The sequence below is a fragment of the Pseudophryne corroboree genome, chromosome 10 (assembly GCF_028390025.1).
Source record: "Pseudophryne corroboree isolate aPseCor3 chromosome 10, aPseCor3.hap2, whole genome shotgun sequence".
Classification (NCBI taxonomy): domain Eukaryota; kingdom Metazoa; phylum Chordata; class Amphibia; order Anura; family Myobatrachidae; genus Pseudophryne; species Pseudophryne corroboree.
Window position 1 is genome coordinate 19,931,734 of NC_086453.1, and position 16,648 is coordinate 19,948,381.

At 44.7% G+C, this 16,648-nt stretch overlaps 1 protein-coding gene and 1 long non-coding RNA gene across 3 annotated transcripts in view; one reads left to right on the forward strand and one right to left on the reverse strand.

Annotated features, from left to right (window-relative positions):
* The window catches only part of TYROBP (transmembrane immune signaling adaptor TYROBP), a 148,766-nt gene that overhangs the window by 66,179 nt on the left and 65,939 nt on the right, over positions 1 to 16,648 (forward strand). The window contains exon 2 of one of the 2 annotated variants that reach the window (XM_063942203.1): positions 9,954 to 10,058. The exons of the other annotated variant lie outside the window; for it this stretch is intronic. Within the exon in view, the coding sequence (XP_063798273.1) occupies positions 9,954 to 10,058 (105 nt within the window). The remainder of the gene's footprint in view (positions 1 to 9,953; positions 10,059 to 16,648) is intronic. 2 annotated transcript variants of the gene reach the window in all.
* LOC134965828 (uncharacterized) lies at positions 9,400 to 15,249 on the reverse strand. Its single transcript, XR_010188517.1, has 2 exons — positions 14,497 to 15,249; positions 9,400 to 11,879 (listed from the first exon to the last, which is right to left on the reverse strand). It is a non-coding gene; the product is annotated as an uncharacterized LOC134965828 (long non-coding RNA).

Below are 16,648 nucleotides of genomic sequence, written 5' to 3' on the forward strand. Positions count from 1 at the left end.
ACCCCTTTGGACAGGATAAATGCTGATTTAATCTAAACTTTCCCGTGGTCTTTTTAGGAACAACACTCACCTGGGACAAAATTAAATCTGTAACTGGCGGAGAACTAAAAAGCCCTACCATTCTTCCCAAAGCAACCTCTTTATCAACTTTTTCTTTCAAAGTTTCTGGAAACTGCTCAGCCGAGTGTAAATTATGAACCACACCAAAACCAACTTGGCCCTTAATAGGAAAAGGGAAACCTCTGGAAAAACCCAATCTTAACAAATAATCATCTTCCCTGTTTGGGTAATATTCTAACCAATAAGACAATTTATCCAATCTCACAGGAGTAGGGGCCCTACTTAGTATTGGCAACCATGGGAGCGAGGTTCTGCTGCCTATTCAAACCTCCTCTACCACCTGAGGGCCGCGAGCAGTCTCTAATGGGATGTAACCCCCCACAGCGGATACAAACATACCGAAAACGACACCTTGACCCTAGGGTGCATTGACCATTATTAAAAGCATAGCACCTACCTTGGCTGTTCTTCCCTGCCATCCATCTACTACTGTTACTACCACATTTCTCACTAATCGCTTCAGAACCACTCTTCTGTGGTAGTGTAACGTCTACAAAAATCTCCACATCTTTTTTACCAAAATCTATGACAGCTCTGCCATGCTGTTTCCTGCGAAAATCCTCATCATAAATCCTCCAACCTGGCCCACGCCTTGATCTCACTAATTCATGTAACAAATACGTATATTTGATTACGTTCAAATGCTCTTGAGGTCTCGTCTCTAAATAACAGGCCGCAAAGACCAGCATGCCTTTTTGCCAATTAGAATATATGATTTATATGCCTCTTCACCTATACCCGATTTCTTTCTGGCCGCAGCTAATGCCTTCTTTGCTTTGCTGGTTAACGCAAACATGTTAACATATCTGGCCTCTCGTATACGATCCCTAATTCTGGGCCGTACTCCTCTTAAAACAGCCGTGTTAGCACATTGCAGAGAATCCTAAGGACCCTCCTCCGAGGACATACTAGAACTGCTGTGTTTACACCTTCTTTTGTGTTTTCTCTTTCAACCACAGCAATCACTACTGTATCTACTGAATCTGAGGACTCAAAGGAAGATGTGGATGACCCACTCTCCTTCCTGCTGCTGCGCCTACGTTTTCGCTTATCTGCAGCTTTTTGCTTGCATGTTTTCTCCTTAACCACTGACTTATTGCCCGAGCTGGCTACTGCACCCTCCAGACATGCTTCATGGTCAGAATCAGACTCATCACAAAATCTACCGCCATCATCCAGAGCGGATACGACCACAGCAGCCAACTCCCCTGAATCCTCCTGTAGTTCAGGGACAATCAAAAATTCTGCAGGAGAAATGCAAGGGAAAACATCCAATAGACACTCATCAAGTATCTCATTACCTCCACTTTTCTTGCGTGCCCTAGTGCGTGAACCCGCGGCCTCTGGTTCATTTATACTAGACTCATTAATCATGGAGGGCTTTTGCCCCCTCAAAACTCTCCGCTCAGCATGACCCACATTAAGAACAGGGATCAGTGCTGATATTACTGAAGTGCATATAGACGCCACCTCAGACGAATTCCAACCAGCACCTTTGTGCCCTAAATGCACTGTGTCTGCATATGACCGCCTAGGAGCCATGCGCCTACTTTGAGTTACCTCAGACGCCACACTTCTGCCCCTCATACTCATGTTAACAGGCTCAATTCTCTGCTGCACACCAGCATTTGCCAGGCCTGAAGTACCTTTACACTGACCAACTCCCTCTGTGATTCCATAGGCACCCCTTAAACTGGCCCTCTCCCTGTTACCGCCTCTATTAGGTGCTCCCAATACTTGCACCACCAATTGTTCACTTGTGCCCCTTCCAGATTGCTCACCTCTGGAAAGTCTGGTTCTGCAACGAACGCCTCTGCCTGTCACGGTCCCTCGGGGGCCCACGAGATGACCGCGGCGCTCCTCCGGAACATGCAATCCTGAGGTAACCCTTCTCGATGTTACCACTGTCTGCATCACCCTACTCCGTGACTCCATCATGGCACCCACTCTCCGAGACGTCGTACCTTCGGTCTTCACTTCCAAAGGATTAGCACTCACACCGCTAAGTACGCCACCAGCGCGTGACACAGACGAGCTGGTCACCCGGCCTCTGCATGACGCAGCTCCACCCGCCACAGCTCTCTCAGGAGGTCGAGCCTGACCCCTGGCGGCAGGATTACCACTCACATTTAGTATACCCCGCCATCTTCCCTGTGCTGAAATGACCTGTCCCCCACTTGACACATACTCACCAGTACCCCTTCCACCGCTTTCAATAAAACAGATAGGGGGACCTGCAGCACGACTGGGCCTTGGCATGTTAAAGTAAAGAATAGTGAGATAAAGGAAAGATTAAAGAAAAAGGGGGAAGAAAATTAGAGCGTAGTAAAGGTTAAAAGGAAAACGGAGAAGAAAATACAACAAATTCACAGTTATAAACAGTTCAGTACGACACAAACACAGAGCACTTCACTGTTCAATTCTTCCTGAGGAAAAGAGGGAGAACTTAATTAATCCTCCCCTCATTAGGGCTAAGCCCCTCCCATCACCTGATTCCTCAGCAACCTCATAGGTCAAGCAGTTACAATGGACACACCTCCACCTGTCCTTGCTGCTTCATTCAGTATACTACTCAGAGTTTTCTGTCACTATGGACATATGAAATGTCCTCCGTTCTGTATACATTATTTACGGATAACAGTGAGATTCAAGTACAATTGTGCTTACAGTCCAGTGTCCCGAAGTATAAAGTGAGGTGATGATAATTCACAAGTTATGTGGCAGAAACAGAAGTGATTCGGACCTTTTGCGGCCGCTCTATGGGGGTCATTCTGACCCGATCACACGCTGCAGTTTATCGCAGCGCAGCGATTGGTCAGAATTGCGCATGCGCCGGTACCGCAGTGCGCCGGCGCATGCCAGGCATCCGAAGGCCGTCGCTAAGCTACGATCGCCTCTGCCTGATTGACAGGCAGAGGCGGTCGCTAGGTGGGGGGGGCGCAGCGGCTGCTTGATGTCACATGCAGCCACTGCGGGCCAGGGAGCGACAAGTAGCTCTCGGCCAGCGCGCTAAAGCTGCGCTGGCCAGGAGCTACTCCTAAAGTGTAAAAACACTGCCACTGTGCGATGCTTTTGCACTTCTGTGGGGGAGGGGGGCAGCACTGACATGAGGGGCGAGATAGCTCTGTGCTGGGCGTCCCCCCGCATGTCTATTGTCATGACCGTAGCCCTGCAAAACTTCAACTCAGAATGACCCCCTATATTAGTTTCTATGGGAAAATAACGGAGGCGCAATAGATTATTTTTTTCTGGTCGCAGTAACTCGATAAGGGTAAGACTTTGTGGTGCTAAAAATAAAGTCATTATCTTGGCCAAAAATAAGGGACTGATCTGGCCCCAAATAGATAATGCAGGAATCAGATGAATTAAGCAATGTAGCAGACTTTGGGCCTAATTCAGACCTGATTGCTGTACAGCAAATTTGCGGCGGTCTGCGATCAGATAGTCGCCGCCCATAGAGAGTAAAAACTAGTGATGAGCGGATTCGGTTTTACTCGGTTTTACTCGGTTCTCAAAACCGAATCTTATTGGCTCACTGATGTCACGTGTTTTGGATAGCCAATAAGATTCGGTTTTGAGAACCGAGTAAAACCGAGTAAAACTGAATCCGCTCATCACTAGTAAAAACCCGCCCTGTGCAAATGTGCGAATGCATGTATACGCCGTGCGAAAATTTCGCCAGTCATTTTTCCAGTGTGTGCAGTGTGTGCGTAGCCCAGGACTTACTCCTACAGTGCGATACACACAGGCTGATCGGTGCCCGAGCTGACGTCACACACCCGCCATGAAAACACTTGGGAATGTCAGCATTTTTTTCCCTGACACTCCCAGGAAACGGGCAATTACCACCCACAAACGTCCTCTTCCTGTTAATCACCTTGCGTTCGCCTAGCGATAGAAATTTTCGCATCATTCTGTCACTGTTTTGTGTTGCGCCTGCGCATTGTGGTGCATATGCATGCGTAGCCATTCGATAAACGGGCGATCAGGTCTGAATCGGGCTTTTTATGACTTGCTGGTGTGATGGTGACTTCACTTATATCTAGACTGTGTGGATGAGAATTGATCAGATAATTTAACAGTTGCAATTAGGCACTAAGCGGTATATTTACTAAAAAAGTAAATTTTGTTCGATTTTTTAATCGATGTCGATGTTGGTCGATTTTTTTTTTTTAGGTCTAAAGTCAGTCAGTTCTGTTTACAATCCACTGCAAATAGATATACAAATCTATCAAAAATCGACTACCGCTTCCTGATGATTTTCTATTGGACATCCACATGTAAGAGGCTGCTGTGGTTTCTCTAATTCTGGTTTGCTTACATCACCGATGGTGGGGTTCTTGCGATGGTTTGCGTATATCACCGATGGTGAGGTGCCTCCTGTGATTTGCATATGTCTCCAATGGTGGGTGCCCCCTGAGGCAATTGATTAATTGACTGTCGCTATGGCGATCGCAGTCACTCCGCGTGAAGGTAAGTGTTGGCAGCACCATTAGACTCTGGCGTATGCGCAGTGCGAGCATACGCATGCGCAATCTATGATAATCGCTCAACTGCAAAATCATCGCCATAGCGTCCATCATCCATTATTGTAAAGGCATCATAATGAAGGTTTAGGCAATAGAATGCGTTTTAGAAGTGAAAAACGCCTTTCACTTATTATCCTAGTGTTTGTTTGACTTTCCATTGATTTTTACAAATCGACTGTTACTAAATCTCCGATATCCATGGAATGTACCTGAAAACATTTATGTTTTCCCGAAGTTCTATTTTAGATTACTTTGACCGGGATTTTTGGTTGATTTTACATTTAGTAAATCTCAAGCATGCAACATCGGTGAAAATATTTAGTAAATATACCCCTAAATGACCTTTTGTACAAGATGGGCGCTGTTGCTATGGTGTATGAGCAGGAAGGGGTGTTTTAGAAATGGGGCTGGTGTGCATACAGTATGTGACAAGGGGAGAATGGTGTGGGGTTGGGGGGTGGGGGGGGGGGGGGGGTGTAGGGTGGGTGGGGTGGGGGTGTACTGTATGGGGTAAAAGGAGTTAGGGGGGTGTATATTTGACACATCTGCACTCTCATAGGGCCTAATTCTGAGTTGATCGCAGCAGCAAATTTGTTAGCAGTTGGGCAAAACCATGTGCACTGCAGGGGAGGCAGATGTAACATGTGCAGAGAGGGTTAGATTTGGGTGGGGTGTATTCAAACTGAAATCTAAATTGCAGCTTAAAAATAAAGCAGCCAGTATTTACCCTGCACAGAAACAAAATAACCCACCCAAATCTAACTCTCTCTGCACATGTTATATCTGCCCCCCCCTGCAGTGCACATGGTTTTGCCCAATTGCTAACAAACTTGCTGCTGCGATCAACTCAGAATTACCCCCTATTGTTCTTATGTCTGCCTCAAATCCCCCTCCCCACATAGGTTACTTCTTGGGGGTGGCCATGGTCTACCTACCAGGTGTGATAGCAAATGCAGGCGGTCGGGATCTTTTAGAACGCTGATAGGGGATGGGGTAATTAATTTAATCCTCTGGGATTAAGGGGGCCTGTCACCAGATCACATGCTAATGCTAGCACTTGCCCCCTATAGGTCAGCATAACTGGTGGCTGCAGAGCGGGCCCCCCATGGCTAGGTCTGTGTACACTGCACATCCTGCACCCACTGTTACTAGGTCAGTCGGTCACAAGGTTCCGTATTTATTCTCCAAACATTAAACAGCGCTACCTGGTAACGTTTCCTGTTCTGCTTTTCACATTGCGTCAGAATTTCCTGTAAATGGTCAGCCGAATTCTTGCAGATCAAATACAGGAGATGGTAAAATGGTAAAATGAACAGCTGTCATTTATAAAGTTCAAGCTTTTCATGGGTACCTGGACAGCAATAAAAAAAACAAACATTTCAAAAGTTTGAAAAACATAATCCACAGCTTCAGAAAGGCCGCAGAGTGGCCGCAGATGCCATTTTTGCGCAGTGCGCCTGGCTGTGCCCGTGGGCTTCCAAGTTCGTCTGAGGCATAGATCAGTGAGACTGCAGGCTTACATCGTAGCAAGGAAATCAGCCAGGTCACTCCTTTGGGCTTGGTGGGTATAGCTGGGCAGCGATGGGACATAAAGTGTGCCACTGGTGTATAGACGGAAATGCAGGCGTGGCATAAATAGAGATCTGGCTGGAACATAGCGGCAGCAACATATGACCACCCTGCATGTGACTCTGAATTATCCCCATAATATATAACTCACAGTTACCAACGAGACCCAAGATTCAGGAGACAATTCCAGCTGTTGTAGATGTCTTCTTGTCTTCTGAAGGTGTCCCTATTTTCACATTTTGCCCATTTGTTCAGTACCGTCCCTCTTACTGGTCAGTAGAGATATGGGTGGTCATTTCCGAGTTGATCGCTAGCTGCATTCGTTCGCTGTGCAGCGATGAGGCAAAAAAAAGGCACTTCTGCACATGCGTATGCGGCGCAGTGCGCACGCGCAACGTACTATTACAACAAACTATATAGTTTCACACAGGGTCTAGCGAAGCTTTTCAGTCGCACTGCTGGTCGCAGAGTGATTGACAGGAAGGGGGCGTTTCTGGGTGTCAACTGACCGTTTTCAGGGAGTGTTCGGAAAAACGCAGGCGTGCCAGGAAAAACGCAGGCGTGGCTGGACGAACGCAGGGCGTGTTTGTGACGTCAAAACAGGAACTGAACAGTCTGAAGTGATCGCAAGCGCTGAGTAGGTCTGAAGCTATTCTGAAACTGCACGAAAAAACTTTGCCGCCGCTCTGCGATCCTTTCGTTCACACTTCTGCTAAGCTAAAATACACTCCCAGTGGGCGGCGGCATAGCGTTTGCACGGCTGCTAAAAACTGCTAGCGAGCGATCAACTCGGAATGACCACCATGAGCCAACCCCCGTAGTTATGGTTCTCATTCATTGCGAAAATCACCCTCACGTGTTTTGTTTTAAATGCTAAAAACTGGTTCAGTATGATTTACCGACGGACACAATACCAACGGTCTTAATCCCGACCCCCATTGTCAAAATACCGACATTTATTATGCTGACATGTTCAAAGTGGCGACATAGTCAGAATGCCGACATTTGAAATGCCGACATTTCAAAATACAGACATGAGTTTTCTGTTTTTGTGTGTCAGTGTCGACATAGGTCGACATGGACACTGTGTAAGTGTACCGCATCCTCTTGCATGGCTCGCTGTGGTCCACTGGGATGGTAAAGTATGAACAAGTCTATTTTTGGGGAAAAAATTCCTTCAAAACACGTCTGCATTTTGACATGTCGGCATTTCAAATGTCGACATTCTGACTATGTTGGCATTTTGAACATGTCGGCATAACAAATGTCGGTATTTTTTTCAGTGTCGGTATTTTGACTGTCGGCCAATGGCTGTCGGGATTACGACAGTCTGTTTTGTGCCCGTCGGTAAATCAACTGCTACCCCTACAAATAGCTAAATTATGTCATTTTTGTTCCTGCAGTAGTATTAAGTTTAACCTCCATAACATTTTACCTCACAGCGTGCTTGCTGAAGCCTGCACAGATCACAGTGCTTCTCTGTCTGTACAAGTAAATAAAATAGTGTATTGTGTATTTAATAGGATCCGCATAGAACCTGACATTTAATTAAACATTAGACTTTGCTAATGCTGCAGGCAGCGTCAAAATTGCTGCGCGTCGTGGTAGCTGGGGTTTGTTACAGCACATACATCGCACATCAGCGATTATACATCAGCGTTAACCCCCATATCTTCTAGGCCTTAAATTGCCATTGCTGGCATCATAAAGCTATGCATATGGGGAAAAATTTATTATGGTAAACGTAGAGTGGAACCATACAGAAACATGTGTCCCATCCTGTGTGGTAACGTTCTATTCATCTAACTTAAATAAACAGGGTGAAAACCTGTTTTTATAGCTTGGGGCTTAAGTCCCTAAAGTTTTCTTCAGGTCTCACAGTTTGGATAAAGTCTGCAGAAAGTAGTGAAATTCAGCTTATATCACATTTCCTGTTAAACTTAACTATGTACCTTAAAAAAACGGGCAATTAAAGTTTCACTTTGACATACTCTTGGAAAAATCAGTGGCGCATCGTAGGGGGGTTTCTGAGTACCCAGAAACACCTCCTCATTGACCAAATTAATTTTAACAGAGACAGTAACCGCGACCGCAACCGCTATTGAAGCTGCCGCTGCAGGAAACGCGCTCAGCCACATCAGCTCCTTCACTGTACAGTGGCTGTCATCAGCCAAGGTACAGTATGTCCTACTTGCTTATTTATTATGGGAGCATTATGTGTGGTGCACACGGGCCCCTGGGGGTCCAGGGGGGCCCACACCTCACACCCGGCACCCATTAACAGAAATACTTACCCTCCGCAGTCCCGCGACGCAGCAGCAGCGCTGCCGAAATCACTGGGAAAATGGCACAGTGCCATTTTCCCCTGTGTTTCGTGCATGCGCAGTAGGTAAATCACTGGGAAAATGGCTGCCGCACCATTTTCCTGAAGATCTGCGCATGCGCTGTAGACTCTGGGACATCACTAAGGTCCCCTAGTGCCCAGAGTCTACACAGTGCTGCCGGCTAGAGGGGAGGGGCCCAGCCGGAGCCAGCACATGGGCCTCCCCCTCTCTAGAAACGCCCCTGGTATGTGCGCATATCTGGTGCTGCATGGAGGTGTGAGTGTGGACAGTGACTGGCAGCAGTTCCTTAATGCTCCTTGTGCAGCTGCTGCCTGAGGGTACATTAACCCCTGTAATTCCTGGGCCTGGACTGCCACAGGTAGCTAATGTAATGTAACCTGTTCTGCACGCTCCCTGGTAACCCAGGCTTACCGACTTTCCAGATGGCCCATGCGGGAGAGGTCAGCCAGGTCAGTATTATAGGGTGTGTGGCCTCATTGCGGGTGGACGGTACGGGGTGGATGTGTGACCGAGTCACTGTTGTCCTGCTCTCACTTTACAATGACCTGATTACCGGCATTTAATAGCGCGGGTGGGAGGGGGACTACGATGACGCGATTCAGTGTGAATCGAGGATTGGCCTCCCCGGACCGTCCACTATGACTATGGAGGACGGGGGTATAGGTGAGTATGTATTAACTTTAACTTCTACATGTTTTATTACCTCTTCTAAGTAATGGTAATGTAATTGTGGTTTGAAAGGATTTGACCTTATTTTCTTTAACCCTCGATGTGATGGCCTTACAGACGTCTGGAGTGTAAACTTTTAACCACAAGGTACATGCACAGACAAGCAGTTAAAATTCACACTGTTTATTATAAAGTTAACAAGAGTATATAAGACAATGCATATGGGTGGAACTGACAAGTGTAAAAGGGCTCATTGGCTTAGGGGTAGGTGCCTGGGTGGGGTACGTAGGGGTGGTTAATACTTGACATAACATAATTGGATATAGCAGTTGCCAGGCAGATGTTATATATGTTGCATCAGACGAAACTTAACAAAGGATCTTTTAGTAACACACAGAAGTAGAAAAAGCAGGTTTCATTTAGTAGAGAGCTGACCTTGGATGCCAGACCCACACAAGCCTGGTATCTGTATGAGAGACAAAGGCATCTAACACAGGGCAGCAGCATCCATTGCAAACACATAAGAGTTCATAAAGCATGTTTTAACCCTTCACTAGGGAAATAGAAATATTCACTTTTACACTGTAATTATTATAAGGAAACTGATCATATAAAAAGTAATATGTACAAAGACAGAAGAGGTAACCCTTCAATCCCCTCTTAGAATCATGATTATTATATGACATGATTCTTGAGTGAGGCTCCTTTCTTGTTTCTCCAGTTCTTGAGATATTGGACATAATCGTCGGGTCCTTTACTATCAGAGGAGGTGACAGGACTGGTGGTTATGTCATAATACATCAGGGCCTTATCAATGCCTTTGGAGGTAAGTTTCTTTCCACAGGGAATTACACAATAAACTATAATGCCTACAAGAATTAAAGTTACAAGTATGAATATGCTTATTTGCACAAGAGCCTGTTTCCAATTTTCAAACCACCCAAAATATTGGCTCCATGGGTTATCAATACCTGAATTTTTCTTAAGTTCTATGGATAAGGTTTCTAACTTGTTTATGGCTAAAGTAACCTTACCATTGGGACCAGTGTTGTCAGGAATATATGTACAACAGCCTTCCACCTTACTAATGTAAACACATGTACCGCCTTTTTCTGCTAGAATCATGTCAAGGGCCATTCTATTTTGAAATGTCATTTGGGAAGTGGCTTCTAGCTGTTCAGCTATACCTTTAAGAGCATCTTTGGTATCATTAACAAATCTTTGTTGATTATAATATATATAATTAATCCAGGCTACGTTTTTATTTACAGTTTCCCACATATGTAATAAATGTCGCCTAATGATCTAGTTTGGTTGACTAAAACAGTTGTTCTTTTATTTGCACAATACCCTGGTGGGAAGGTTTTTAAATTTCTCCCTGTTGTGGTGTTAGATGTATAACAAGTGTAGTTTCCAGGATATATGGTTATGGTGCTTCCTGGGTTGGGATTTTTTGACAATATGGGATATTCCCTTTTCCACATTTCGCACTGACTGTCATTTGTTTTGGTGTCATTAAAAAGGCTGAAAAAAACAATTTTCTTGTTCTAGGGGTATATTAAGGGGCACTGTACCTAGGTGGGGCCTAGATTTGCCACAGACATAACAGTTGCTTTTATTGTGTTTGTTAGCACTATACTTCATCCATTCCAACCAAAAATTAATGTCAGAGAAACCAGTTTCAATAGCTAGGGTGTCTTCAAAGGTAGGGTTAGTAATAGCCACCATATCTTTAAAAGTGGCAATATGGGGCTTTAAAGGTTTGTTTTGGGGAGCAATTTTAGGCTGGTATTTTGGGTTTTTATACATATCCCATAAATAAAACATTTGCCTTGCACTATAATACCCTGCTTGCCACCATATACCAAGTACATAAGTCTCATTGTCGCTTCTGCTAGGGTTCACTATGTTTAGTCTAAACCTGTATGAATTTGGGCCTTCATCCATCTTATGAATGGATAGTCTAGAAAGTAGGGGTACTCCATATTTGCTCCATCTATTCTTTGCAAACGATGGGCCATATTTCCAATCTACTCCTGTATTCCACCCCACAGCTTCCCAGGAATTACAATTAGATCCATAATATCTATTGTCATAGTACCATTCGTCAGTAACACAAATATATACTGTCTCAGACATTCCTGATTTCCTCCTTTGTTGTATATAATATTTGTCATCAGCAATTTTGGGGAACATAAAATAGTCAAGGATATATGTGGCTACGTGTGTATTGGAGGAATTGTACCACAAGGTGGGGATCCCATTAGTCTGTGTAATATCAACCTCACATATTGTGTGGTGAGTGAGGGCCAGTAGGGCTATCAAGGTAGTCCCCAGGATAAAGATAGGGGACAGGTTCCTCATCTTCTTCTGTTCTTCTTTCTTCGCTAGGTGGGAGGTCAGGGCTGTCTGCCCCGGTTCGTACCTCACTGGAATCACTTGCTTCCCTCTCTAGGTCTGGTCTAGGAACCTTTTTTTTTACTCGGGATGCATGGATCCAGGTAGGACTTTCCTCTGTCAGGACTGCTGTTCGGGTAACTGCTACGACCTCTGTCTCTGGACCATAGGTGAAGTCTCCTGGGCTCTTGTTCCTGGGGAGCACCTTCACCACGACTCTGTCTCCGACTTTAAAGGGGTGTGTAGGTTCCTGTGGATTCAAAGGGTTTTTACAAACAACCTCATGTTCAATTTCATTCAGTTTTGTTATCAGGGACCTGACATACTCTTCCCTTATAAGTTCTAGATCTCCTTCCTGTATTACTAGTGGTTTCCTAGCCCAGGGTGTAGGAAAAGGGTCTACCCATTAGTATTTCAAAGGGTGAGTATCCTAGAGTTTTCTGTGGGGTATTCAAGATGCTGGTGTTTAGCTTTATTAGGGTTGTTCCTGAGGCAAGTGATGCATCTGCTAACATACTGGTCCACAAGTGATTTGGCATTAGTAACATAAAAATCATTGGTTAGTAGGAGGAGTGTTGTGGCTTCACCACGGTGACCAACACCACGGCACTGGGCAACGAGCAAAGGGGCACTGGACTGGGGTATACAGGGTTTCCCCTCTTTGCAGATTAATCCTGATTTAGGATTTTTTCTGCAGAATTGGGTAAGTCCAGTCGGAGAGATCAGCATTAGTCGCAGCAGCTTGAAGTTGAGTGAGCAGATGGACGTTGTCAAGGGAGGGACATGCTCCAGTGAGCGCAATGAGCTCTGCAGCTTGCGCGGACTGATAAGGTATTGGTAGGGTTTCCAACACAGTATCAGGGAGGGTGACAATGGCATAGCCAGCCTGGTATGTATTGTCATTGGGCCTACTACATGAGCCGTCAACAAAAACTACGTCTGCGCCTGGTATGGGAACGGGAGACATGTCAAGTCTGGGAGAAGTTTCAGCTTCAATAGAAGCAGCACAGTCATGTAGGTCGGGTGGTTCATCCTCGGGACCTTTCAAGCCTAAAAGGGCATTGAGAATGGGTGCAGGGCCAGAAGAACTAGCAGTGTACTTGATGGTAAGGGTAGGGTTACTCAAAAGGAGTACTTCATATCCACTAAGGCGTTGTGCTGACATGTGCTGTGTGTAAGCCTTTAAGTATTGCCAGGACATCATGTGTGGTGTGGAGTACTGTGATGTGGCCTAAAGTGAGGGTAGTGGCCATTTCTGCAACCATTGCACAGGCTGCCAAAGCCCTGAGGCAGGCAGGCATACCTTGCACAGACACTGGCATGACTTTGGGAAAAAAATGCCACGGGGCGCAACTTCCCTCCATGAAACTGTGTGAGCACCCCCGCCATGGTTTTACAATTGTCCCTTGCATATAGATGGAAAGGTAGTACATAACTGGGGAGGCCAAGTGCCGGACTTTTCATCAACATACATTTTAAACTTTCATATGCAGTTAACATTTCTTGTGACCATTGTACAGTTTTAGGTTTGTCCTTCAGTGTGGCTTGTCTCAAAATGTTATCACAATAAGAGCAATCAGATATCCACTGTCTGCAGTAATTTACCATACCCAGGAAGGACAGTAGTTCCTTCTGGGTAGTTGGGGTGACCAGGCCCAATACAGACTGCATGCATTGTGGACTGACTTTTCTCTCTCCCTGAGTGAGCACAAAACCTAAGTAATCAACATGCTTTTTACACCATTGCATTTTTATTTTGGACACCTTGTGTCCACATTCACAAAGCCAGTTTAGTAATGAAACACCATCCTCTCGGCAGGCCTCCTCAGTTTTACTACAGAGCAGCAGATCATCTGCATACTGTAGCAGGACTGAACCATGGTGAGGTTGCCAGGGCCTCAATGTGGCCTGGAGACAACAGGTGCGCCAATAATCTGCACCAGGTAAGTTGTTCACCCTCAAAAGAAAAGGCAAAAGTAATTGTGTCTGTGAATCTACAGGTATGCTGAAAAAAAGGCATTCTTCAAATCAATTACAGAGAACGCAGCATCTGCAGGGATTGCAGAAATGAGTGAGTTTACATCTGGAACAATTGGTGCAATTGGGACAATTAGCTGATTGATTGCTCTGAGATTCTGTACAAATCTTATACTACCATCAGCTTTGGCAACAGGGTTCACAGGAGTACAGTATGGTGATACAATATGTCTGAGAATACCCTGTTGTAAGAATTGCTGTATCATGGGGCGGAGACCTTCTATCTTTTCTGGTGAGAGGGGGTATTGCATAAGTCAGAACACAAAACACTGGCTGCTGCACCGCTGTCCACTAAAAAGGGAATTTTACTTCCATTTATAATAAGTGGCAGCAGAGGTGAATCTCACTATGACGGGAGAGTTGAATAAAGGCTGGGATACCCTCCTCCGGGCCCCGTCAGTGCGCGGGGTCTTTGGAATGTTCCCTGACTGCGGGGTTGGTTCTGTCTGTCAAAGCGTCTGGGGTTCTGATAGTTATGAGTGGGCGCAGGTTTCTTTTTACAAGCTACAGCGACAGGCAAAAAAACACAGGCAAAAAAAAAAAAACTTCCTTCATATGTGTATAGCTGCGTCCTTTGCAAGTTTTGCGTAAATAAGATATACAGCCATCGAGGGTAATGGTGGGCTTGGGACAGTGTTTTACTATTATCTAAACTCTGGGTTATTGGTGCGTTAGGGATAGAGCTAGTGGACGCACCCTCCAGCAGTGAAGTTGGAAGCGATCCCATTTAGTGTGAAAGGGTTACTGCTGCCAAGAGATTTGTGTCTCTGAGCGCAGGATACATTGGAATGCAAAAGGGGGGGGGGGCGAGAGGGATTTCAAAGACTTACAATTCCTCTGCAGCTTCGCTTCTGTGCTATTGGAAACTGACATTTTTTCTTAAATCTCCATATAGAAAAGGTAATTACTGCCTTCCCGTAGGAATGGGTCCCGTCCTGCTTTCTCTGTCCATCCCGCTAAATTATCCACCCATGGGTTAACTAAATAATACTCTGAGGTAGAGTTACGGGCAACATACATCCTGCATGTCTCACCAGGGAGGGGCGGGGGATATGCAGTTTTTTTACTCTGACTAGAGCCCATTGTCAGACAGTAATATAAATCAACAGTACAACTTTTAAAAGAAAATTATCTAAAATATACGACACTCTACTTATACATAGGTCCCTCCCATAGTAAAAATGCAATCTACACCAGCTTTCTACGCAATTTCCACAACAACCCACAACAACTGTCTATGCAATATCACAACAAAAATGCAGTTTACAAAAAAAACCTTCTATGCAATTTCACAACAAAAAGACTTTCTATGAAATTTCACAACAAAAAAAATGCAATTTACAAAAACTTTCTATGCATGCATTAGCTAACACCAGTTAATTAGTCATTGACAATATCACAATATTATCTGTATAATGAGAACATGAAATCTTTTGACGGGTACGCTTACCTTCGTACAAGATGTCAGAAAAAATACAGCGTTTTAGACAGGAAGCAAGAAAAGTGTTTGAGTAAAGATATCTGGCAGACGAAAACTTACCAGCCGTCTGGACCAAATATAAGAACTTATCTCACTACAAACATACAAAAATATATAGGCGATCAAATCGGGGTATTCTCTACGTTACGTATAGACCCCAGGTCTATGTTTTTTTTTTTTTAAGTATCCCAGATACTGACGTCTTTGGAGAATTGCGCTTGGACCCCGGGTCCTTTCTCAGACGTATTCTTTAAGTCCCAGACATTAAAGATTCTATGGTATCCCTGATACCTGTTTTAAAAACTTCGTAATATTAAGTCCCGGACTTAAATATTACCTTGTCACGTGTTCCCGGAACACTGACACGGATTCAGCTTCAGTGTATGACCGCAATCCCGCATAGCAAAGACAGACAATAAATCTTCTATCTTTATTATTCGGGGACGATCACTGAATCCCGGACATAACCCCCAGCTGAAAGGATTTGACCTTATTTTCTTTAACCCTCGATGTGATGGCCTTACAGACGTCTGGAGTGTAAACTTTTAACCACAAGGTACATGCACAGACAAGCAGTTAAAATTCACACTGTTTATTATAAAGTTAACAAGAGTATATAAGACAATGCATATGGGTGGAACTGACAAGTGTAAAAGGGCTCATTGGCTTAGGGGTAGGTGCCTGGGTGGGGTACGTAGGGGTGGTTAATACTTGACATAACATAATTGGATATAGCAGTTGCCAGGCAGATGTTATATATGTTGCATCAGACGAAACTTAACAAAGGATCTTTTAGTAACACACAGAAGTAGAAAAAGCAGGTTTCATCTAGTAGAGAGCTGACCTTGGATGCCAGACCCACACAAGCCTGGTATCTGTATGAGAGACAAAGGCATCTAACACAGGGCAGCAGCATCCATTGCAAACACATAAGAGTTCATAAAGCATGTTTTAACCCTTCACTAGGGAAATAGAAATATTCACTTTTACACTGTAATTATTATAAGGAAACTGATCATATAAAAAGTAATATGTACAAAGACAGAAGAGGTAACCCTTCATGGTTCATGGCTGCTTTCAGAAACATCCTACCGCCTGATTATAATATGGGATATATAAGTAGCCCATGTCTAAGGTTACAGTTTTGCATTCAGCGCCTAGATCTAAATAACATGACTTACTGCAGCTGATGTAATATAATAATCACCTCTGTTATGTGCACTGCTGGCCACTGGAGGCCGCCACACAGACCAAAGGAAAGTGAAAGTGATCATGCAGGGAGATGTTACGGCCTGCTGCTAATTACGTAACAACACTGATCTGACGGTATCTGGATGATAGATAGACAGTGTCTACTTAGTCAATAGACACCATGGGGTACATTTACTAAGGTCCCGATTTTGACCGAGATGCCGTTTTTTCTTCAAAGTGTCATTTCGGTAATTTACTAAGCAAAAATCTCGGCAGTGATGAGGGCATTCGTAATATTTTGGAAGTCCTAG